At 37.9% G+C, this 27,061-nt stretch overlaps 1 protein-coding gene across 5 annotated transcripts in view; it reads right to left on the bottom strand.

Moving 5' to 3' along the window:
* The window catches only part of UHRF1BP1L (UHRF1 binding protein 1 like), a 58,732-nt gene extending 34,718 nt beyond the window's left edge, over positions 1-24,014 (bottom strand). Inside the window, exons 1-6 of one of the 5 annotated variants that reach the window (XM_027666766.1) lie at positions 23,803-24,011; positions 16,472-16,612; positions 7,126-7,288; positions 5,933-5,971; positions 2,826-2,917; positions 1,199-1,388 (exon numbers count right to left, since the gene is read on the bottom strand). In XM_027666766.1, the coding sequence (XP_027522567.1) occupies positions 1,199-1,388; positions 2,826-2,917; positions 5,933-5,971; positions 7,126-7,288; positions 16,472-16,494 (507 nt within the window). In that variant the 5' untranslated portion in view covers positions 16,495-16,612; positions 23,803-24,011. Of the gene's footprint in view, positions 1-1,198; positions 1,389-2,825; positions 2,918-5,932; positions 5,972-7,125; positions 7,289-16,471; positions 16,613-23,238; positions 23,346-23,802 lie in introns of those variants that run through there. The other 4 variants (XM_027666791.1, XM_027666757.1, XM_027666773.1 and 1 more) reach the window with 4 other exon arrangements.
* Between the last annotated feature and the right edge of the window lie 3,047 nt (positions 24,015-27,061).

The raw sequence follows: 27,061 nt of genomic DNA, 5'->3' as shown, positions 1-27,061 counted from the left end.
ATTTGTTTTTTCACCTTCTCATGTAATTTACTGCTAACAAATCATTCACTGTAATTTCTAAGAATTTATGTTTACAGAATTCATTGCCCTAAAAGGAATATTCCCCAGGGAAAGCTCTGTTGTGTATGGGGCAACTGTTCGGAACCAAATTCTTCCTAAAAAGTAAAAAATATGCCAATTCAAAATTCCATCTGGTCAAACTTTAATTCTTCCTCTTTAGACTTCATTAACACATACAGTTGATCTACAGGAAAGGCAAACTGTCAGAAAAATAGTTTTCAACTTCTTATTTTTGTGATATTTTTAACTGATATTCTCTTGGGCTTTCTTCTGCTATATAAAAACAACTACCAGACTTCTTGACTCTGAGTAAACTCTATTTCTTCTGGAATAATCATCTCTAAATAGGCAATCATGGGCAAAACTTAAAACACCCTTTTATCCAAGGCCAGATGTATGATGCTAAAATAAGTCTCTCTGAACACAGTATTTAGAATCAACCTTGCACTCAGCATAGATTTTACTTTAGTTACCTGAGAGAAAGCCAGGTAACCAATGGTGTACATCACTCTCAGACTTCCACGTTAAATTCTCCCAGACAGTAGAAATGTATGCACTTTACTGCTATTACTTTTTTGCACACATATGATTGAGTTATTCCAAGAAAATTATTTAATTCTTGCACAAGAACTTACCAAAATTCATTTAAAACTGCTTTAGGAAACAAAATCCTCATCAGGCAAACCTTCACAAGCAAATAACCAGTTGAGTCTTTAAAAATAATAAAATAATACCAATACCAATAATAATAATAAAAACCAGCACAACACCTTATCCTTCCACATTTAATATACTATTCTTTTTTCTCTCAGTACTTTTCAAGTCTGGCCCAGTTTGCATTTTAAAATAGTCACAAACTTGGGGAACGTAAGAACGAAATAACAGTACACCTGCTTTCCTTGGCCTTTGTTCTTCCCTAAGCATCCACTTTGGCCACTGCTAGAAACATGACGTTTGATCTGACTCACATCCACCATTTTTACATCTTTGCCTTCCTAGAGGACAGCTGAAACTACTGAGCACAGAATGCCTCCATTTCTAGTAATGGCATGTTTCCTACACTGTATAAGGCTGCAATTCAACTTACTCCTTTATGACAAAAACAAGGGAAAAAAAGTTAGTAAAAGGTGTTCTTTACCTCTCCACGCTGAGTTTCTTGTATTCTGGTAAATCTGAGGTCAGCATGTTCCCAGTTTGCATTTACACTATATATTCTCAGCTGGGAAAGTTCAAATGAGGCATTAAAGGCTTTTGCACCAATCCTTATTATAATGGAGTTCACAGAAACTGAAATGCCTTCTACCACTTTTTCAGCAAAGCCATATTCACTAAAAAGTGAAATGCCAACATATTAAATACATACCCAGGGAAAGGGACCAAAATTAAGCATATTAAACATGTGAAATAAATAATGAAACAGATGTTAAAATAAATTAAGTTCCTAGTGTATTCTCCAGTGAGCAATTTTTACTCAATATACTTGATCTAGTTTATAATAATTTCCACCCTATGATCCTAACCTCTACATAGTGATTAAATAACATATATTTGACTAAGATCAATCTACATGAAGTATAACAGTTAATGCAATCCTTCTATGTTAAATATTTTATACATATATATAAATGTATAAGAATATATATATAATACATATTTAAGAATAGCAGTCTACAGTACTATGTAGAAATTTCACTCTTCTTTATGTATACATAAGGAGTAATTGACAGTAAATTAATTACTTGACAATTCCAGTCTGGTTAGTATTTATCTCTATAAGTCAAGTTATTCCATCCATTAAAAATAATACCTTTCATATAATCAAAATAGTATAAAGTACTTGCTTTGTTTCATTCTATAAAACAACGGTGGTTACGCTTCTACAGCAAATCACAGGCATTCCAGCATTAAAAAATTATATTTTAAATATTATTTTAACATCTAAATTTTTTTGCCTTTTGCTGTTTTGGGTTCTTTTCCGCTTGTTTTAAAAGTACAGTTTGTGTGGTTTGTCATTCCTTCTCCTTTTCATAACTTGCATTCTACACAGAATCTCTATGGCAATGGTTTTCAAGCTATACCCCAGGAGACACAGAGGTCCATGGACTACTTCTACACATTACACAGAAGTTAAAACAAGAAAAGCAATTGTATCATCACATTCATTTCTCTGTATATGGGTCACTGTGACCACTGAAAAATGTTTTGTGTCCATATAAAGGAAATGACTGGGGGTGTGGCGAGATGGAAATCACTGATGTAATGCTATATTGTCCTAGCAAATTACTTGAGTTTTGGGATATACAGTGTGCATGAAATCTCTCAGTAATATTTGGCCAATACAATAAAGGAAAGAGAATTGAAAACACCACACTAACTTAAAACTGCTTTTTAGACAAAATAAATAAAAAATAAAAATTTTTAAAAGCCACATCAACATTATATATGTTTTCTAAAAAGGTTGAAGGCAAGATATCGTTAATTTTAAAAAAAACTTAACAATTACACTTGGTAAATATCTGATATAGCAGTTGCCCCCACATGAAACATGCCTAGGAAGCTCCATACCTAGTTCACACATTCTCTAGGCTTGGGTCTGGATAGTTCCATTATCACTAAACCACTTACCACAAGTAATAAAATACAATTTTGCAGAGATGGACATGGCAAACTGGAACCCTATATACTTCTGGAAATTTGCAGTCAATCAAACTGTTTTATAGTAATCCATTTTTTTTGACCAATCACATGTAAGTATCATCACTGACCTCTGTCCAGATGCAGTTGCTATAGGAGAGGGTCCATTAGGGGCACGTGGCTCTTCACATGTGCTCATTTCCATTATAACTTTATCCAAGGACTTGAGAAACAAAACAAAACAAAAAAAATTGGACAACTAAGAGGTAACAAAGTAAATAGACAACATATGAAGAATAGAAATTGAAACAAAAAAAAAACAACTTGAGAATTTTTTCTGAAATATACATAACACATTTCTTACCATGTTGTTTTTTCCATAAACTTTTGTAATGTACCAGAATTATCTTTTTTAACTTTTTTCATGTTTTTTAATTTTGTGAGTTCTAGCAGACATCCCCAGACAAATACTGCATCACAAAATTCTTGATCCCCGAGTATTATTTATCCATCACACTCATTTTCAAAAATTGCATTTCAAAATGGACTTTAATGTAGTCATCTGAGTCTTCTTTCTATATGGTTGTGTTTATAGTGAGATACTTATACTTCCTGAGTTTCCTGAATGGTTCAATAAGTTCAGAAAATTTTAACGGAAAATATTTGAAACTAGTCCACTAAAATTCATGATAGTCCACAAAATTTTGTGCTGCATCTCTGAAATAAAACCTAGATAGAATACACACTCACGTATATATATGAATCTTCAGTACATCTAGTAAAATAAGTAATTTCTAAACAGATATATTGTAGTATAATTTGCAACACATTATATTGTAGTAAAATTGTATTCTATTTTTGCATTCTTTGTACTTGAAGAGTAGCTGTTACAAATGGAGCTGAGAATTAAGGGAATGAGACATCTAAATCCTGCTTTAACTAAAGGCCCTATTTAAGTAGCAGAACCATAACATGCATATTAACAGAGGTTGAACAGAATGGGAACAAACCAAATGCAAAACCATATTCCTAGCAATTGAATTAATACAAGAATCTCCAAACTTATACTGCAATATTTGTGACCTAAATTTATCATGACAACCTGGAAAGGCTCTTAGGTTAAAGCTTATAGTCCTGAAATTTTGTCCCATTGGATGCCCATTCAAAACACAGCAGTCCCTGTCTAATTCTACTTTCTACTACCCCTTCTGAATTCCTGCATTTATGCTCTTAGGTCAGACAAAACATAATAAAAACCTTTGTCCTCAGTTTTAGATTTTTCATGATTCAATCTGCCCTAGCTACTAGACTTTATTATCATATTGGGTTAATTGTGCCTGTCTTCATAATATGCTTGCTTCACAAACATTTTCCTGTACTATTCTTATCCATGAAAACCTAACTACGATTAAAAATCCTAAACTGTCTAATCTGGATTTATTTATACTTCACTATATTTTGATGATTAAAGGGAAGCGTTAGCTGTTAACAGTAAATGTGGACATTTTAAAATTATTTTCTCAGCTGTCTCAATGATTATCTTGCCTCACAAAACAATAACAGAGGAAAAAACAAGAAAAACTTAATCCCATAGTTTGAGGATGGGGGGGAAACCAAGATTTCTCCTGTTATCCTAATATTGTTGGGTGTTCGACCATTCTTTTTAAGGTTTTAAGAATTTCCTTCACTACATGACTAGTGTAAAGAGCAGTAGGAAGGACAGTGATTCAAGGAGTTCGCATGCTATAAATAAGAGGTAATGAAGATGCAGATGTATGTCTTTTCTCACTGGTAACTACTGTACTTTGACAGAGCAAAAACTTCTGCATAGCATCCTCAGGGCCCAGATCACTCCTCAAAAGTATCTTGTTCATCATATAAAACCAGAAATTGATTATTACAAAGACAACAGTATGTGCCACTACGTTAACAGACAGATTCTCACAAAGGGCAACTCAGCTCAATGAAAGGACCTTCGGCTAAACAGGTGGGTTCTAGTCACCTCCTAAGCTATGCAAACAGAGGATGCTATTCCAGCTTAATTAAACTCCCAGTAGCAAAAATATGCCCCCATGCCCCCCACAAATTAGTGGACGTTCAGTGATGTAATGAAGGGCTGAAGTTTGACACTTAGGCCACTGAATTCACTTTCCTTTAGAAATCAAAAGCGGTGTTGTATATTCTACCATTGAAGAATGAAATGAACTTTTGTTACCAATTTAATGAACTTGTTCAAGGAAACCTTTATGTAAAAAAGGTTACCTTGAAAATTATGTTAGCCTCAAAGATTTCTAATTTAAGTTCAACAGGAACAAAGGAAACGATGCCTTGCTACCACAGATCAAAGTGTGTAATCTTTAAGAATAGCACAGCTTAAACCGATTTCCTAATTTGGCAGTTGCATCATAGAGCCAAGAGGTTGAATCATCCCACCTCAGCATTACCAGATTAAGTTCTGGGTGTCAAGAAGAAGCAGTACAGACATTAGCACATTACAACTGGGTCACTAGCAAATGCCGCAAATATTTAAAACAACATGTCTTTTCTAAACCTGATTAGGAACTAAGGAATTGCAAGCACATTCAGATATCCACTGCAAGACTGGGAAGCATGACAGTTAAGGGAATATTCACTCTTAAGCAAATACAGCTAAGGAAGTTGAGTCATCATCAAGTACTTCAAATACTACAAAATTCTTAGTGTACTTAAAAATAAAGAACAAAATTAAACAAATACAATAATTACCATTACTTATAATTGTTGTTGAGTTCTATTTACACATTTTACATCCTACTTATATCCAGGCTGAATCCTAAGGTGTTACAGAAGCCCTGTAAATGCCATCTGTACCAAACCTGCTGAGGCTGAGAACATCGGGTAGAGTACAGATGTAGAATAGAGAAGTACTTAGAAAAGATAGCTCCAATAGACAGGTAGGAACTTTTAAAAGGGATTAATTGGACAAATAACTACCCTTCAGATGAACCCAAATTAACATGTACTGACTGAAAACTTGACATAAGTAGCTAAGGGTCAAACATTATAGTGATGGCATCCAAGCCACAGATTAAGAAAATAAACATACCAAGAAAGCATAAAGGCATTTTGTCTTGATCTGCTGCTACCCAGAGGACATTAAGTAAAGGCCTACTGATGTTTTAATTATTTCTAGCATCAAGTCAAGAGAACTATATAAATATTTAAGATTCTGCTACACACGGTATATTTCAGAACTCACCAAAGAGATGGGATGTGTTTTCAATTTTGTCCATGGTATCTGCAAGAGGAAACAGTATTCTAAAGCAAAGTAAATATTTAAAATACAGTAAAATTAAGCATTTGTTTAGAATGCATTTTATGTATAAAAATTATATTTCTAACTTTTGAACTTGGAATAATATTACTTTCAAAATATCAAGTTTATCTGAAAATACCATATAGTAACTCTACACACATGCTAGGTCTTAAAAAATCCAGAACTTCCAAATCTACTTATCACTGATCAGAAAAACAGAGGAACAAAATAGAATCTGTCTCTTTAATACTGGTTGTCAAGTATCATAAAAAGCAGTACTTTGTTAATCATTCTGTTCTTTCACAGGAAAGAAATTCCACATTCCCTTTATTGATCTTCAGTTGATTGGGTACCTACAACAAGGTGTCAACTTCACTACCTTGAGAAAAATCAGGACAATGTCTCACCAGGAGTAAACAAAAAACCCCCACAACAACAAAACAAAACAAACCCAAATGAAACAAAACAAACAAAAAAACCCCCACACCACAAAAAAGCCACAAACAAACTTCTCCAAAAGACTGAGGAGGTGCCAATGTTTGACCACACTGTAACTTCTATCAAGAACAAGCCACTGCTCAGTTTCTTACTGCCCCATCAGTATAATGTGGGAGGGATGATATACATTGTTTCAATTATTAGCGGCCACACCGACCAAAAAGCAATGTCTACTAGCTTTAGAGTGTTTCCACATTTCCCAAAGACCAGAATCCCTCAGAAAGGTATTTTTGGAAATGAGAACACAACACGAGGGAAGGAAAGCAATAAACGGAGAGGAGCAAAGAAAGAACACAGAAAAAAGAGAGTAGTAAATACGATACATTAATTACCAAGGACAAATACAAGCTTTTACCTCTACCTGGTTTTCAGAACATGCAAGAATAAATTTTACTCAGAAAGAAAAAATAATAATTAAAAAAACGCTACTTATTTTCATCATTTTCATATGTATTTCATGTTATCACGTGAGAAACAAAAATTAGTACAAAATTATTGCTGGTTACATCTTTGTCTTTAAAATTTTATCAAGCACTTGTCACAATTTTCTATTAATACAAAGTTGCTTGAAAGTTTACAGAGACAGAAGGAAAAGAAACATTTGGTGAATTACCATTCCAGTAAAATAAAATACTCACCCTAATGGATGCTTTATTGCAAAACACCTTGTTTATAGCCAGCCATGTTGGAAGATCCAGCATATTCTGAAGTACCTCTTGATCCAGCTCTAAATTGGTCAGCTGACCTTCCCCCTTTAATGTGCTCAAATTGATCTTATCAGGTGACAGATTTTTGGTGAACCTAAAAACAAACACACACCTTAAGTAAACACATATAAAGCAATCAAAGCTGTCCTACCTATCGGTGACAATTTAACTTAAAGCAGTGGTCTGGGGGTGAGGAAATCATCTTAGATGCAATCATTCTTAGATACAATTTCATCTAAAAAGAAAATGGTATGATGGAAATGATTTGTTCCTCTAAATTTTTTCATCTCATTAACTCAATTTACAAATACATAAGCAAAAATATATTACGAGATATAATTTAAAGGAGTACATATGCAACAAATTTCATTATACCTCAAAGGCGGTATGATTTGCTGATACAATAGAACAATCTGTGTGACTGTTTCAAATGGTTCACATCTTTGTGAGACCATGTGACAGAACCCATGGGAAGTTGTCATAGGTTGAGATTGGCCCCCCCTGAGGGGGCCGGTATCCCTGATATGGAGCTGCTGGATAGCTGGGTGGCACTGCTGGTTGTTGGGGATAAGGAGTGTGGACCACTGTAGTGGTAGCAGTGGTGGTCACAACAGGCCGTGGTCTTCGACATGCTTTGTAGAGACAGCAACAGGAGCAGGTGAGGCACAGAATAATAGTGATGACAATCACTGCACAAACAGTAACTCTTTCCAATAGCAAAACAACCAAGATTACACTGCCAACCATTTCTGGTGCTGTGATATCTGATTTTGAGCAGAAGCGAACAACATGAGTGGTGATTGGCTCTCCAGGGAACACTGTCCTGGCACCCAATCACCTCTGAGCCCCCCAGCTTCTCAGGGGGGGCCAATCTCAACCTATGACAGTACTCTACCCCAAAACCAACAGCTGCAGCATTTTATCTACCACAGAGTAAGAACAGGATATACTTAACCACACTTTTAATCTGCCATGGAAAACTGTTTCTGCTCACGAATTGAGTCTAATTTTACAAGATTAGGTAATAGAAAATACTACAATTGGCATTATGCTTTGTGACTTTTCCCACCGAAATCTTCCGGTGCTGCCATTCAGCAGTCAGAGACATTAGAATGTCCCATCAGTAACCGCAAAATACAAAGCTTCCTATCTCAGAAATCATTGAGAAGTCTCATATGACTCAGCTCATTCAAATTTCTAGAAGAAAAAAGCAGCCATTGTGTGTTCACAGTTGCATGATAGTATCTCTCATTCTTGACTTTCTAGATGAGAGTCAACATAAGAATTACAAATTGGTGTTATTTTATAGTCACATTTATAGAGCAAATGCCAAAACATTCTGCCATTACATACACACATATACATACAAGTCTGCTAAGGCTCATGTTCTGTGAAAGAAGTCCCCCTCAGAGTTCCCTGTTGCTCTGCCATATCAGAAATGCCACTCAACATGGAGAGAGATCTAAGCATTACCTTGGTCCCAACTGCAGACACAGCACAGTGAAACACAGAGGATCTACAGGAACAGGTTTTCAAACTTCACAGCAAGAAAGACACCAAAATACCATTAAGGAAGAAAGTGAAAGCCAGTTCTGAGCTACTTCCAATATCCTTCAATCAGACAAAATATGAGCCAGTCTCTCCCAACAGGGAACAGAAGAACAGGGAAAGAAATTTCAAAAAGGACCATCGCTTTTCTATATTTATTTTTTAAAAAATTCTTCCAAGAGGGTTGCTTTGAATTTATTTCCTCTCCTGCAGTCAGCAAAAGTAAAAATGCTCAAAGTGATGCTTCATTCAGAACAGACCGACATAAGAGGCTCTCCACTTATGAAGACCGTTACCCTTCACGTCAAGAGTCACAGAAACAAACTCTCAACAGATGAGCTGTGAGAAGCTATTTCAGGCATAGGCACCTCTAGTAGGTCTCTTCATTCCACTTCCACAGCTGGAATGCTACTGATGAGCGGATGGTGAGGAGACTGTGGTGTTTCTCCAAAACCCATAGTAACTTCATAATACAAGACAACCACATCTGCTTTATCCATCTGCTTTGTCCAGAGCCAATTTTCCACTGAGGATGCCAACACTTTACTCATCTGTGCCAATTCCCTGCTCCTTCTAAATTCATCTGTTCCACAGAATATACTCGTTTGTCTGTTGGATAATTTCAGCTCTTTAGAATTGTTTCATACTGCTTGATATAGTAGGAAAACCTTTTACTTTTATACAGTGGCCTTTGACAGAAAAAAAACCCCAAACAAAATAGAAGTTGGTCTATTTGTTGCAAACACAAGGCAACCATATCTGTTAGTCAGACTTTGTAAGAATTCTGATCTTTGTGCATAAAATTGAAAGCACAGCCAGATGACAAGTACAACAGTGTTTTGAATTAAAAATTTAAAAAGTCCTTAGGGCAACCACTAGTCTTCAAATGGTATTGCTCCAGGATCCCATGGTACACCAGACCAGTACATGCCCCACTGAGCCAATGTGCTTTGACTTTTTCTTCTGGTGTGCTTCACATTCAGCTAACAGACTCAGGGAGATGTACCACAGACACACTGCTGTGTGTCAACTGCAAGTTCCAGTGAACTTGCCATGAGCTGGAATAATCATCACTGTTACCCATCGAAACTGTTACTCAGATAAAATCTGCAATTTAATATTTTAATTTTATTAACTCCTAATTTTTTTATTTAATTAAATGTTAATATTATTCTAAATATTCTGGTGTTGGAGACTTTTTCTAATATTTATTGCTAAGCAAAATCTAAGGAGGAGGCTTTGGAGGCTGGCAAGCTATCTCTGTTTCTAAAGAACTACTGTGTCTCTTACTGCTGTAACCTACAATGCTTAACTGCTTAAACTTTGAGAACTTATTAGGCTATCATATTTACCACACAATTTTTATGTAAAGCAGAGAGGTGATTCCCATAAAGTTAGTGTAGAATCATGTAATTCTGAATATGAAGTAATTAGAAATCTTTGGTTGTGTCATGATGTTTCACAGTTAGAAGTCCTTGATTGGGCAAAACCATTTAAAAATTTTTTATGAGCTTTTCATGTAACTACTCAGAACTAAAAATGTCACCAACTTCATGACATCCACACAACTCTTCTCTCCGACCAGGCACACCCAAACAGCTTCCACACAGCTTGCCATTTGTTTTTTACCCTGGTGTTCATTCCTTAGAATGAGTTAATTACTCCTCAAAAACTGGGTGAAGCTGGGAGCAGAGGGCTTGACAACACAGCCATTTATTTCCCTGCACAACATCCCATGAACTTGTCACTGATGCTTCTTTTCTAGGAACAGACTAAGTGTTAATATCCACTACTCAGTACAAGAAGTGAATAAAGCAGAACAGAGAAAAGTAAAAGGCAAGGGCAAGAGAAAAGGAAATAAAGGTCATGGTTGAGTTCACCAAAGCTTTCTGTCACCCTGTTTTGCTGTGTCAGTAAGACATCACTGTAACTGAGGCAATACCCACTTGGTTTGCTAATACCACAAGATATCCTTAGCAAAACTGTTTTCATAAATAGTTTCAATTTCACAAACCACCCTTCCTTTCTCAAAACATAATTGAGGTTTGAATTACTATGTGATAGCATGAACTTCAAATACCGTTTTCATACTGCATTCTATAAGTAGAATAGTGCTGCAGATATTTTACTCTAAATGCAACAACCCAGAAATAGGAAGTCACAAATATAACAAGCAGCCTGACATAGCTCCCTTGAGTACATACACACACATGCACTAATTATTACTAGGTAGTTATAGATAGATGGTTCAACTTCAATTTACAAAGTACAGAGTAAGAGTGTAGTTAAAAGTGCACAGTAAGAGCAGAGTATTAAGAATTATAGAGCAATATGTTACAGTCATTATATTTTGTCAAGACCACAACAGTTCTTTTAATTCTTTTCCTTCTAAAATAACTAAAAATCTACATAGAAGATTCATTTTTTTTGCCTGAAGTATTTATTTTCTAAAGGTTTGTTTGTGACACTACAGGCTTAGAGCTCTGAACAGAGCACTCCACCACACCTGCAGAGAAGACAGCCAAGAAGTGAAAACAGAAATAAAAATCAACCAAGAATGAGTAGAGAAGACAGGGGGAAACAATTCCCTGAAGTCACAAGCTTATGGGTTGTATAATGAAGGCCACAGACCACATGAAGCTTACAGCAGCGCTCCATAAAGGTATGGAGTGAATACCAGATGCCTTGACAAGTTTAACAACAGAAACTCCAACCTCTGGATTTAACAGAAAAATAAGACAAGTTTGGATCACATTTGGACACAGGAATCTCAGTTATTTTGCAAATCTCCTGAACATACAATTGCTTACCCCAGCTCTACCATGTGCCTCCCCTGCTTTTTAAATAAAATTCCCTCAACTATATGATCCTACATGCGTGCTCTAATCATGACAGACTATTAAATCATAATATGCCACATTTTTTGCTCATCTCCTTGTTATGAACTCAAACTGCTTAAAAAAATGTATGATTGAAAACAACAGGCTCTGAAAAAGGGAACCGACCTATCAAGCACTGGCAACTGTATCAATAACAAAACAGCAGAAATGGAACACACAAAGGTAACTGGCTTCATTTATTTTACTGTTTCACCTGGATGAATCATACTATTAGATCACTAAGGAACAGTATATGATTTCTGAAGCAAGAAAAATGGTCTTTTTCAACCTAGTTTCTCAGGAAGATATTTGCTTCCCATGACTCTAGGTAACAGAGAGAAGGAGGCCTACTATCACTCTGCTCACTACACCACTTCAAATTTTAAGATTTCAAGTTTAAGTAGAAGAGGAACAAAACTAAGTCTTTGTCAAATTTGCCACAGAAACAAAGCATTGGGATCAACAGTGTGTACTGTTATAAGCAAGTTCCTCTCATTCAGTGTAACACCACAAACCAAAGCTGATTTTCAATAAATCTAAATTCCTTCCAGCTTTAAGTAAGAAAAAGAAAAGTTACAGCAAATAGCATGCTGCAGGCAACATAACAATTTCCTCTCTCATATTTTCTCTCCTGTAGCCAAAAGAAATATCAGTGTCTCAGGGAAAAAAATACCACCTGCACATTGTGAGTTCAGGAGTACTGCTATACTTTTTCCCATGGTAGCACTTCATCATTCAAGTCCCAAGTACCAAGATCCTTAGACCTATTTAGAAGGCAGCAAGTTTTATATGAGAAAAAGACAGACTCCCCGGATTAAAATACAACTCTACGTACCAGTAACATTACGTACAATGACATTCAGAAGAGTTCTTGGCAGCATCCCTTCTTGATCCAAGTATGACAGGACAGAAAGGACGAGATCCACTACAGTCACGCAGGATTAAAGATTTGGCTGCCATTAAATAAAAGGCAGACTGGCTAGGGAGTCTTTACAGATGCAACATATGCCTGACCTGTATTTAAAACTGTCACGGTTTGAGATAGCCCCACAGTCCAATTCCCTAGCTCCATCACCCCTCCCACATCTCAACCCAATGTGAGATGGGTTTTTCCAGACAAAACACACCAGACTTAGAGTGGGGGAAAGGGAATATATTACAATGACTGTCCAAATAAATACTATAACACATTATACACACGATCACAACTATCTCTACCATGACAAAAACGGAAGGTACTAATGAAAATTTTGCAAGGACATGACAGACCAGGGGAAAAAAACCCCCGAATTTAAAAAACCAAACTTCTGTAAAAGATGTCTATTTTAATCCTTAAGACATAAGAAACAAGATTAGAATCAGGCAACTGATATTTTCTCTTGGTATTTCAAAAAACTTCAACCAAAAAGCATCATAAAAGATGCTATAAAAAATAACAAAACAGTAAAGGCTTAACATTAGTATTTGTCAGAAGACTGCAAAAGCAACATTATCTCATTGTCCAAAGGATATGCAGAAAGCCAAAGGCTCTGGATATATTTAGTAATGCCCTAGAAAAAGCTGGTGAAGTACCAGAAACCTTTGAGTGAATCCTGGTTGTCCTAGGGATGTTCTAATTTTTATGAAGTGCATTCAAGTAGTATTTCCCCCAGCAAAAAACCATTAGCTGTGCTGTATATAAGTTTTGGAATAAAAAACTTTTAGCTCTACAGGCTGAGTTAAAATGTGTAAAAGTTGAGAGGTAGCATAAAAGTTATATTCATCAAGTCCCCAGAAAACTGTCCTTCTGAGGAACACAAGACAGCAGCAAATGGCTTTGCAGCAACACCTGACTCATCGCTGAACATCTGAAGATATAATTCATGGAAACTACTGGGTTTCAAGTGAAAGGTACATTTTTAGGCAATAAAGCTGGAAGATAAGAGACAACTGATGAAAAACTGCCTGAGATACATAAAGTATCTGAGTACTTCTATGTATAAAGAAATGAATGGCAAGTAGTACCAAATATCACCACAAAATATGATGGCACGTCCTCATATTGGACACTATTTCTGTTTCTTAAAATATTAATATTTAGAAATAAAAATTACAATTTTTACTATAAAAATTAGCAATTGATGGGGTTTTTTTAGCACAAAGAGTTAATTGGATGTTCATTTACTTTAATATAAGAACAAAACCACACATGAAACTAATGAGAACACTTTGAACACAAGCAAAAAGAAACTAATTGCAGAACATCGTAATGCCCATGAAAACATCAGGACAGAATACAGTGCCAAAATCAAAAGCTCAAAAGAATTTTTAAAAAAATTAAAACTTAAGGCACTTGTGGTAGGGTTTGTGGGGAGAGGCATCACCTTTTATGTTTACAATATAGTAAGATTAGTTAGACACACTCTGACACATAAACACTTAAGTTCTTTATTTATGAATATACATTAAGTTGAAAATAAACACTTGTGAGGATAAATTTTATTATTTCTGGACAAAAAATCCTCCCACAAACAGTGGCACTCTCTGCACCAGGAAGAGAGCATTGCCACAGCAGCACTGTAAAATCTCACCACAGTGGGAGCCAGTGAGTGAGCAGTATGCAAGGCAAGAGTGGACACAACTCCAGTGGTGTGAGAGGCCATCCTCCAGCCCGTATCCAGAAGTCGTGTGTATCAGCTATGTTGTGTCCTGCATGGATTCCCAAATACCACACCATTTTCTCCCAAGAAGCCCCTGTCAGAAGATGAACTGCAAGGACTATCCTTCCCTCATTCTGCAAGCTATAGGGAGTCGCAGGGGACTCCTAAGTGACAATACCAACTGCAGAAATGCACCTCCACCAGACCTTTCAAGTACACCCCTCACCATCTATGATACCCAACTGGCACCTTCTTATAACCTCCAACATCAGTTTGTACAAGAGAAGGGTATCACCCCTTTACCCAAATGCACACAAATGCATGTATGCTCTGTTTAACCACACCTTGAACTTCTGCAGCATTGTCAGGTGTGTGTTTGGTGGCTGAATGCAAGATGGAGAACCCTCCTTGGCCTGTTGGATGCCCAGCATGGATAGGATCTGCATCATCTGCTACAAAGCATTTCGTGAAGGTGCTCACAACCCTCTGTAGCAGGACAGTGCATTCCCCTGTTCACACACCCAGCCTGGACCTACTACTCTCATCTGGCCACGAGTTATTGCACAACGAACAAGTACAAAACACTACCTACACCCCTACAGATTCAGGTGGGACTTTTAAAGCTACTATACAGGACCTAAACCATCTAACACTCATCAGGTTTTTTGACTTATCATAGTCTAAAGACTGATTTTCCTGGAAAGGAAGACCTCTTATTAGGACCCTGGCTCAACAACCAACCCATACTTGTGTAACACCTCTGGTGCAGTTTCACCCCCCACCCCTCCTTATCTCTCCCATCCAGGTGGAGTGCTGAATAGTACATCTGTTTGCTGACACTTTCCAAGTAATTGCTTCCATTTCATCACAACACAGAAGGACTTCAACACGGACTTCTACTCCAGGTGACTTCCTAAAGGCATCTTAGTACACTCCTACTTTCTTAAATACTGACATCCCTACCAAGTCTCTTGACAGTATATAAAGCTTTCCCTAGTTAATCTTGTAATAACACATATAGGAAATTATTTTCTTCCTATGTGGAAAAACTGTATTGCTTGCCTTTTGGGTACAGGCAGAACTGAGACAGCTGCTGTCATCAATGATTATTATCTAATTATGTGTCATGAAGCAGATCTGCACAGACATGGCCAAGCCCTGTGCATAAATGAAGAGCTTGCACTGCATGAATGATAATCATCTTGCAAGTAAAATATTGCTCAAGCAATTTATCTCTCATTTATGATATATCCTCACACAGACCAGTATTAGCTTTTGTATTCTGTGAGTCTTTTCACATCAGGTACAGAAATGGTCAATATGACCAAATCCAAAGAACTTTTTTCAAACGTGTCAATCCTATACGTGTCAGGCCTTAATTATATATTGAGGACAAGAAAACATAAAATCCTTAATATATTAAACCACATGTGGCAACATATATGCAACTTGCACACTGCAGGCAGGAAAAAACCACTTCACATTTTGAGAATTTGCTAATACTTGAAAACTATTAAATTCCACTTAAAATACAACATTCTGTACCTAATGCAAAGAAAAGCCATTTGATAAAAAATAATTTTAGAAATTTAAAATCAAGAAATAATGATAAAGAGTAAAAGTATGACATCTATCCTTTGGAAACTGCATCCTTTATTTATGTGCCATTAGGAGGTATCTTTTTTAATGCTAACTGATCAGATCTCACACGAAAATAAGATCTTTTGATAAGACATTAGCTATAAGAACTATTTTAATTTTAAAAAATTAAATAAAATCAGCTGTTTTCTTTCGTAAACTAGGTAAAAAGCTGACCGATTCTTCAAATATATCATTACAGAGGTAATAAACATTGAGTTATGAAAAGGAATTAAGTAGATACAAATGATAAACAGCAAATGTCAAATAGCTGAAAGATACTGAGAAACACCTAGATTACATTTAGAAAATACACATTAAGGTATTTTTATAATGGGATGGCTGATTTACTTCATAAATCACTTTTGCAAATTTAGTTTAGGACTTATAAAAACCCCAAAGAAATCAGAATACAAAGCTGCATGGCAAACAATTACTTTTTGCAGAACTGTAAGTTACAGAAAGAAAGGAAAATCCAAGTAATATTTTACAGAGCTCATTTCACTCCCAAATTTATATAAAGGCATACCACCTCTTACATTTACTCTACAAAGGTGGGAGAGGGGAAGTTACCTGAGGGCAAGGTATTCAGACATAAGGCCCCTACTCCTGGTGAAAGTAAGTGGTCAGTTGCCACGGCTTCTGAGAAGCTTCTGGTACTCATTTTGGTAGTTAGGATATTCACAGCAAACCAATCTCCACCATCTGGGATCGCTGCAGGGAATGGGACACAGGGAACACACAAGGGATCAAGTTCAAAGGGAAAAAGGAGTGATACAATAATGTAAGAGAGTTTTAGCGGAAGATAACTACAGTTACAACAGTTTGTTACACATCATGACATTACAGAACTCAAAAGGAAACAGACCTATGTAAAATACTAGATTCCCATAAGAATATCCCTTGCTTCTGATACTGCAATACTGCAGCCCCATTAAATGAACAGTTTATGGAGAAAATTGTAACTATGTAGAAAAGAACTATATAATATAACCAAGTGGTTTCAGAGAGATATTTTCAGTAAGTATATTTGGAAGATGAGAAGGAAGATAAAACCCTCTTATGCTGCATCTCTGGGTTATTTTATTTTTAAATGGGATGCAACTTTTCAGTTTTGTTTTGCCTATCCTAAGATTTCTCATCCCACATTATTTGTTCCTATTCACAGTGTCTCAACCTCAGCTATTCAAAAATCACACTAAGAAACCTCATCTTACAGGGACTTCTGGATTTGTTTTTGTATTTGGGGTGGCGCTACAAAAACCTGCACACATCTGACATTCTGATTTTGCAGGCTACGAAATTTTAGCAAATATGTTTCTCAAAAAAAAAAGTTTTCTGTTAACTGTCTTCACTTTGAAGAGATGCCTCAGACTAAATATAATTAATTCCAACACTTTTGGGTGCAATAACATCCAAGCATTTGGACAGTACCCTTGGTAGGTAGTTTGCTGGGATACTTGAACAGCATTTAAGAGATTTATCACTAAAGTGAATTACACACACTTAGCTACAAATTATTATTTTTCTCAGGTTTCCAGATCTCCAGCAATGGGAGAAACTACAATATGAAAACTGCCCTAGAAGTAAGCAACCACATAACTTTCACATTCCTGGGTAGCTGTATCCCAAGGTTGCTTCTTAAGAGAAGCAGCGAACAACTCTGAGGAAAAAAAAGCTCTGGTAATCTCAAGCTATATGGTAAAGCTGCATGGCAGACCTGCCACGAAATCCATGCTGGGGACATGCTTCCTACAGCAAGGTTCATCCATTCACTCAGGGGAGGCTGGAAGTACCAAAAGCCACAGCCTGAGCTGGAGCTCTTTCCTCTCCTGTTTTTTCTCATGAAAAAAAAAGAGACAACGAAGAGATCTGAAACCTGGGTTGCCTTGCAAGAAACCAAACCTGAGATATGTTAAGTAGTTACTTGTTAGCAGTTATTCTCATGATTTGCAAAAAATCTGTGAAATAAATCACTTCATGTAGGCCTTTATAATTCCATTAATGTTTCAACAGAAATTATCTAATCTCCTCTATCCAATCTGCTTGTAGGGAAAAAAAAAGCAAAAAAATAAAGCAAGACACTTTAACAAGTACATCTCACTCCGTAAGTTTAGTACATATTTTATCTTCCTTTGATATTAAAAAAAAAAACAAAAACAAAAACAAACACACCAAGGCTTTGGCAGGAGAAATAACACATTTCAAAAAAATGTAACGGTGGGCTTCATTTTGATTCTTACATACTCAATAATCACTTGAACTTAAGAGACAATTTTATTCCTCACAGGCTTATTCAAATATCTTTTTTTTCCCTGAGAATTCTTCATACTACCATGTCAGCTACTTGAATACAGTGATCTTCAACACTATTTTTGATGTGAAACTTATTTCCCACTAAAACTATTCTGAGAATTGTTTAAAAAAAAAAGATTACAGACAAGTAAAATGCTGCTGATTAATTCCACTGATTGTGCAAATGCACTAGTTTTTATTATGTATACACAGGAGTTTTCCAACTTCAACAAAGCTTCAGCAGGACTTTAGTCGTACAAATACAACGTCTGTAGACTCAGCATCCAGATTTATAATACATTTGCAAAAATAATCTAAAACAAACTGAAAAGTAGAAGTCAAATTCTGTCAAATACTGAAAGCTTGAGATCTATCTGAGATGTAACAAAAGATTCAGTATCAACTCTTAATAAATGTAATGATTAAGAATTCTACCAGAAAATACATTATTGCCTGTTTATCTCCAAAATACCTTCATAATTTCATAAAGCACCATGGCAATTTCAGTTTGGATTATGGAAGATATTCTGTCACAGAAGCTTAAAATGCAATATGATGCATGAAGCTACCAACAAAAACAGAAGAAAGTGAAAGTTTTCTATTTCTCTTGAAAAAAAAAAAAACATTTACTGATTCCTTTACGCTCATCGAAACACTACCAACACGTTCACACAGACAAAACTGTTGGTATGAAATCTTCACTTAAATACTAATAGTATTGAATGTCAAACACATGGGAATTTAAGAGATACAAGATAATAATGAAACTTTAAATTGCTCTTCCTCCTTGTTCTCTTCTGCTGTCTCAAGCAGTTCTGCTTTACCACCTGTTGTTTTTCAGGCTTGTTCTTTCATTAAGTGCAGCACTTGTTTAAGACAGACATAATGCTAACACTCTCCACAAGCATTCAGATTCAATACAGATTCATTCAGGACCACATAGGTTGTTATGCCTACATTGTGTTCTGCAATTTTCCCACATACTACACAAGCCAGTAAAGTCAGTCACGTAGAATACACTCTGTAAAATCAGTACAAGCAAAGAGAGAAGCGGCAAAGTACACATTTTGTGTTCTTTGGCTGCTAAATGAAGTAGATAACTTCCACAAAACTAAAGTGACACAGAGGTGGAATACACAAAACTGAAAATGAGCAGAAAACCCCTCTTATTTTGCTACTAGCAAAAGCTTCAAAGTTCATCCAAACAATTTCGGTAATTTACTTACAGGAGGGAATTCTAGCCAAATACATTCTACATTCTAGCCAAATAAAGGTGTTACACTGGTATATTCTAAAAGGAGTCACCTCAGATCTCTTGAAATGGCAACATCCCTCACCAATCAGGCATGTCTTACTGGTATAAAAGCAGGGAAATATGCAGGGCAAATATTTAGGTAAGACATATATCAGTGGAGTTGTACCAAATCATGTAGGGTATCACTGCTTATATCAGGATCAGATGATCCTGATATCCACATAATTAGTATGCTATTCTTTGTAAACCCAACATTCATATGAGCTTTACAATGATTTCCCGACTATGAAGTGAAAACAATTGTCACAAAATCCATGCAATTATTTTCTATTGAATCTTAGTATGCTCACATCCTTTGCTTCAGGTGAGCAAAAGCAAAGGTCTAAGTTCACACAGAACATTAACTAATGACACAACTGAAAACAATTTGGGTTTCTGCCATACCAAAGAGTTTAAAAGGTCTTACTGTTTTCTTTGTGAAAATAGCAAATAAGACACAAAGAAAGAATGTCATTTTAAGTTGAACTCTGTGCTATCACTGATAAACTTAAGAGTTAATATCTAATTGAGATGAAGAATGTCATATTCAGTGAGGCTACTTAACATAGAGGCAAAGTTTGTAAGCTGAACTCCATGGTTCTTAGACATATTTTGATAAACAAAACTGTTTTTCACAGAAAGGCATGGATAAACATGGGTAATGCAGATACACAGAAGACTCAGACTGCTCATTAGCTAGAGAGTAAATTTCAGTGATACTAAAAGTCAAAACAAAAAAAACACTTGGAAATACCCTCATACAAGTCTGTATTAATAACACCTGATCTCTGTCTGTATCTTGGATACACACAACTCAAGATTCAAAGCCCTGACATAGAGATAATCCCCTTATAACCACAGACAGTATAACAGTAACACCACAGTGAGCTTGTGTAGGGCAATCTAGATTCCTATTAGAAATCTTTAACACCATTGTTTCATACAGTTGTCAACAAAGTCTAACTGAGGAAAAAAGAAGGAATGCTGAAGGATATCTGCTATCATCATATCAGATGATATCATCGTAACAGAAAAACCTGCAAGAAAAGGTGCTGAAATCTCTCATCCATTGAAAATATGTAACAGCATACATGAAGATTCAACACAAGTTTCAGTTCACTGGGAACTCCTCACAGAAAGAGTAAGTGATCCCAACGCCACAGAGAAGACTTTTCCTAGGCACAGTGTGTCTTTCCTACCTTTGTAAAGGATGATGCCATTATCCAGACACTTGTTTCATTTTAGGGTACATATATTACGAAACAAAGACACTCCATCATCCGCATTCACCAAAACCTCACCTAACACAATATGGACCTGACAAAAATTCAAGCCTCCTAATGACAAACTCATCTCTACAGTTTAGCTGCTACATTTAGTTTCATATTCCACGGTATGCACCAGGTAATCTGAAGAGCAACAAAAAAAACATGTATTTTATTCCTACCCCTTCCCTCCTTCTCATTTTCTACCACAGCCTCGGAAAAGAGCAGTGCATGTCAAAGATAGAGGACATTTTAAAAAATTTTAAAAGGCTGAGAAAGCAAAAAACTCATCACCAGATCCTGACACAAGTTTGTTATAAGTTGAGTAAAACAAGCTTTTTTACCTTCATTGTTCTTAAGATGTAACATAGCAATAACTAAAACCCTTTACAAAGATAAAAAGTAATTTAGATATCAAAACTGTTTCAAAATGCAGTTTGGGTTGTCTTCTTCTTGTTGTTCTCAGATCCCAAAGACTCATACCTATGCAAAATTTTTTCCTGGCTAACAAATGTAGAATGATAAGGCTCCTTCACAACACCAGAGACCATTATCAGTTCATCTAAAAGCACTGTGAGCTGCTAAATGGAAACTGCACTACTAAATGACACAATGCTTTTAAATTTGCAAATACAGTATCTAGATATTAAAAAAAGCTGCAAATTGCTAACATGTGATTAACTGATATTGCAGCAATCTTCATGGCAAACATTGCAAAATCAATGATGATTTTGGGGGAGCTGGACAAGACCTCTAGAGAGCCCTTCCAACCTCAACTGGTCTGTGATTCGTGGTATAAAATGAAAGTACTTCTCTGTAACTGAAGGAAAAAGTTCTTATCTTCTATTTGTTCTTCGAAGTACATATTAGATTTGTCTTTGTTCAAACATAAAGAGAAATACAATCATTAAAAATTAAAGTAAATTGAGGTATCAGGGTAATTCTTTCCACTATTCCTTCATTATATATAGACTTCTCAATAGATTGTAATCCTATCCCTAATACCTGCTTTGCTGAAGATGACAAACAGGCAGCAGTTTCAAGGAACTATGACAATTGCAGAACAGAAACCACTAGTAACAGAGTAAAAAGTGAAAGTGTCTCTGTATTGCAGGAAATTCCTTATGCATTTGGCTCCATAATCCTATTCTTACAAAACATATTAAAGAAAATCCTGAAATAATATTATCATTTTTGCTGAAATACTGAGCTCCTGAAATTTAAAAAGCCACCAGATTTACAGATGCTTGTGTCACTTGAATTCTATTTTTCTGAGCAACCCACTTCTGCAACCACTGAAGCACAGCGAAAGAAAGCAGAAAGAAAACATTACCTGATCATGTGATTAAGAACACTCAAAACAAGGGGCTTAACACTGCTGGCTGTATTTTAGGTAGCAAACACGCTCTTTCAATGTAAACACAGTATGGATCATGAGCCTCAACTTCAACTTGGAAACCTCAGATCATCTGTCATATTCCATAAGCTTCCTAAAAGTGATGAAATGTGTCATAATCACTTGACATAGCCTTGTTGCATAAGCATTATCCCAACACATGAGAAAGCAAACACAGATTTATCAACACTAAAAAGTACTTAGTTCTAATCTACTCAGCTGTTTATTTGAAAAACTAGACAAAATCCAGCTCATCTTACTGCTACCTAGGTGCCAGGCACATTTCAGAATCTAACCTGTAGTGTAGAGTCTAGAGTTCACTCCTCTTTCCATACAGCTTGCTATATAGCACTATAGGACACAAACTGTTAAATTCAGCTATTCTGTGCACACTTCTGATTAGAAAGCTGACTCAAGGCTGATGACATCTTCACACTGCACTTCCATTCACACAGTGCTCAGCTATTTTCATGTGAGGACAAGATTTCTCTATCAGCATTCCCAGCTACATAAGTCATGAACAGGACGAAGAAGAAAAATTATTCTACTACTGCTTCATACATCATGTTTAGCAGATAGATATCAGAGGATTTGGAATGAGAATTGTGTTTTCCATGTGCATCAACAACAGATCTGTCAAACGACAATCTGTCAATTCATTTGGTTTGATTTCCTCTATAAACATTTTCAGAAATACCACACAAAAGCAGAATAAAACATTTCAGAAAAAAATAAGCAAAAAATGGAACAGTATTTCAGGTTATATGTTTTAAGACACAAAAGTAAGCTCTGAAGAATTAGCAACGCTGTGGTAACATGACATATCAAGTACCTAACAGGTTTTTGCCTCTCTTTAGAAAACCTTGAGAAAAATGTGATGTGGCTTTTCAAAACTGTATCAGTCAGATTGTGTACTTTCTGCAGTTTCTCCATCTTTCAAACACACGACATTGACAGCCACATAATTTTACCGCAGGTTTGTTTGGTTGTGTTTTTTTTTGCTTTAACCCGTGAGGCACGTTAGACATGATTTCAGTCACGCAGAAAACGACGAACTTATTTTCATCCCTCTGCGTGCACCCGGACGCACCTTTTTTGTCGCCCGGCTTCACCTGTGTCTGTAAGAGCTCAGATGTCGCGACCTGAGCTGCAAGGACACAGGCCGAGCTCACTCAGCCCCGGCCAGACAGCGCAAGGGGGCGGCTGCTGTAACCCTCCCCCGCCGCCTCGGAACCACGGCGAGGTTCGGGGTGTTCCCCGCTCCTCTCTCCCTCTGCACACCTCGATCAGCGGGGGCGGGCACCGTCTGCCCGGCGGGGAGGCGGCCGGAGCCCGGCAGTGACTCACTCGATGACTCCCTCCTGCGCCAGGCACACCGACCCCCTCCCCGCTCGCCCGCCGGGCACCGGCTGAGCGGGCCACGGGACAGCTAAGCGGCTGTCGCCGGCGGACAGTCCCACATGAGCACACAGCCACCTCCTCCATCTCCAAATCACTGCGAGGAGGTGGCTCCAGCTCCACCCTCCGCGGGCAGAACGAAGCCCGGTCCCTCCGCCTCGCACTGGCCCCGGGGGCCGCTCTCCGGGATAGGGACCCGCCGCCACCCACGCCCTGCACACCTCTCAGCCTGCCCAGGGCACCGCGCCCCACTGACCTGGAGAGATGCTTCAGGATCTGCTTCTTGATAATCCCCGCCATGGTGTCTCTCTGCCCGCGCCCCTCACGACAACCAGCGGGGACCAGGAACGCGCCTCATCCCCCTGCGCGCCCCTGCCCGAGGCGGGGAGAGCGCCAGGAGCGGAGCCGCTGTCCCCGCTCGCGCTCACTCAGTGCCCGCCGCCATCTTGGCTGCAGCATCGCCCGGTGACGGGGGCGGGACGGGCCCGCAGCCCCCGCCCCGCGCGGGGAGCGGCGGCCCCGGCGGGCGGAGCGGGGCAGGGTCGGGGCAGCGGGAGCGGCGCCTCCTCCACTTGCTCGCTCGCAGAGCTTGGGCAGCGCTGCCGTCCGGGCTCAGCGCCCACAGCCTGTGCCCGCCCCAGTGCCGGCGCCCCCCTTTTCCCCGCTCTCCTCCGCCAGCTGTTTCTTTCATCCCTCTTCAGCCTTCCCATCTCCAAAACTCTGAAAGCGTCTCTTTGCGTCCCCGCCTGTGGCTCTGTCCTTCCTCCCGCCTGTGGAGCGTGGCCCAACAGCCGCACACCTTTGCATGGGCCTGATCTTGGCCGAGCTAAAAGGCAGGATGGCAGCAGCTTCTACAGCACCAGACAAATGGAACATGGCAAGATAAGGTGAAGAGCTTACTGTCAGAAACTTACAAGGCTTTGGCAATACGTTCTTATATATACACACACATATATTTCCCTTAAGCTGAATTTCTCAAACCCAGAGACTTGTAAAATCATGTTTCTCCGGTGCTTATACTTCACTGGGTATCTGTGGCAAGCATAAAAACTATGAGTTATTTTACTTCTGAAAGAACAGCTTATCATGCTGTAGCAAAATCTCCAACTTAGTTAAAAAATAATTGTCTTGTATTAGTTTTGTTCATCCAGTAACCCTCTTGTCTGGTGGTCCCTCATTCAGAAAAGGTATCTTGAAGAGTTTCAGTGGTAGGTAACCAAGGACTCTAAAAAGTAGTATTAACTGGGTAAAGAAAAAGAAAAAAAATTATCAGTTAGAAAACTAACAAGCTTTTCAGATGTGACCTCCATATGAAGGATGGCTTGCTGCCTCTGTAATAGTCTAGAACTGCAAAGGAAAGACATCAGTAAGTATTTTCTCTACTTCTCATATGCATAACATGAATAATTTACAAGCAATGAACCAAAACCCCAAGGACCTTTAAGTCAGAAATATGAAGCAGTAATAGAAAAAACAGGTCAGGAGATGAACGTTTTCAATTGATTTTTCCAGACATTTAAAAAACAGTCAGTTGTGCAATACTGACCTCATTATATTCTTAAACGAGATTCATAAAGTAGAAACGAGCTGTGTATGAAGCTAACACTTTATGCCTGTTTTAAGTTCAATTTTCTCAACTAGGAAAAAATCTACCAGTATTATGGAGAAACAATGCTCGTCATCATGATGGATCAGCTTCTTATCAAGAGAGAAAATATGAGGGGTAAGGAAAGCAGGACCCATGCTGTGTGTTCTTTTTCAAATGTCTTGCAAGCATAGCACTGACAGAACAGGGAAAGTCCTGAGGCTCTTCACCAATGTCAGAACCGAAAACCCAAAATATTTCTGTGCAGCAGGGCTGATCTGAATTGTAACCTCATGTTACCCCCCCCATCTCCTGGAGCACACTGAATGGAGGAACAGAGGAAAATGCACAGATCAACACAAACCACATACCACATTCTCTCCACCCCCTAGGGAATTAGAAGGGCGCCAGCTTTCCATGTTGATTTCAGACCTACCCAGTCCCCATGGACCTGCCTGGTGATCTCTGGACTATGTCTGATTCTTACTCATCCCACTAGTCCTGACCCTGCCCCTGACTTGAGGATTGACTTAGCTTGATGTTGGACCTGCTTTATCATCAGCTTGATGACCTGGGCTCTGGGCTTCGCTCCCACCCTTGCCAGCCTTGTTCCCTGGCTGGGGGTGATGGGACAGGCCCTTTCTAGCAAGGTCCTACCCTACTGGCCACAGTATCCCTCCCAGCTCCTGGCTTCCCTCCCTTATCTAGCAGCTGGCACTCATGTTACCAAGAAAGAACCCCACTTGTGAGTGTGTCCAGGATACTAAAATGATCTCAAAGAAAAAAAATTGTCTTATGCTTCCCATAGGTATTTTCAGGGCCAAATTGTGAACATTTTTAATTTAACAGAAAACCCAAGAAGGCATGGATGTAGAGTTTTCCATCAGGCAGTCACCTCACCCATCAACTTGCCCCTCATTGTCACCTAAATAAAGGTAGAAGGATTCGAAGTCCTGGATAACGCCCTCTCTGTCAAAGGGTGCAATAACTTCTTCCTCAAGGGCAACTTCCTTTGGATGTTCTAAACAACCTGCAAATTCTGTACATGGCACCATTCAGTCATTCCGAGGCTGCGTGTTCCCACAGAGCAGAGCCAATAAGCACCTGTGCTTTGTATAGGGTGTGCGGAGGGAGTTTGACTTTTCATGTGGTCATAGGGATTTCTGAATTATAAAAACTGGAATGGAATTGAGAGGAAAAAAACCACAAAACCAAGTAGAACTCAAACAACTTCAGAAACATGAAGGTCACAGAATTAGCAAAAAAAAAATAATTGTTTTTTCCCCCAATAAAGGAGATGTGGTTAAAAAAAACCCAAAAAACAACAAAACACAGCAAATCAAATGTGACCTAAGTTTCAGTGAATGCTTTGTACCATACTTGCAGAATGAGAAATTTGGCATGGCTTCATATGGATAATGCAAAAGATAATGGCCTGTTTTCAAATGCAGATGTGCAAGGCTTAAGTAGTCTGACAGACCATTATTCAAAGAGCACCACAAAATATCAATTCTCACTGTTGTAAGGGGCAATGTACAAGGTTTGCTGCTGTGTGGACTTTTGAAAGTCCTATTAATGTGTCCTTGCTGTGTGGCTGACTTTGTTAGGTACTCTAACAACAACAACAGAAAGTATTATCAGATGTGCCATTGCAATACACGAGTGAATGTGTAAACAAACTCAATAAATATGTATGAATTGCCCTCAGGTAGCAGTGATAGTAAATATACCAACTTTAGTTCCAAGAGATTTTAAATATTTATGTATATCAACCACTACACATAAATCTAAGTGAACTTTTAATAGCCTGGCACTTGTCCTGTAGGTCCTGAAAAAAAAAAAAAAAAAGAAAGAAAAAAGTGAAACTAACTCTGAATCCAACATAAGTCATTGAATGATAACAGATGAAGTTTCATAGAACTGGAGCTAG

This window comes from Corapipo altera, unplaced genomic scaffold (genome assembly GCF_003945725.1).
Source record: "Corapipo altera isolate COAL_440 unplaced genomic scaffold, ASM394572v1 1, whole genome shotgun sequence".
In the NCBI taxonomy this organism is placed as follows: Eukaryota; Metazoa; Chordata; class Aves; order Passeriformes; family Pipridae; genus Corapipo; species Corapipo altera.
This window is presented reverse-complemented; position numbering and strand designations above follow the sequence as displayed.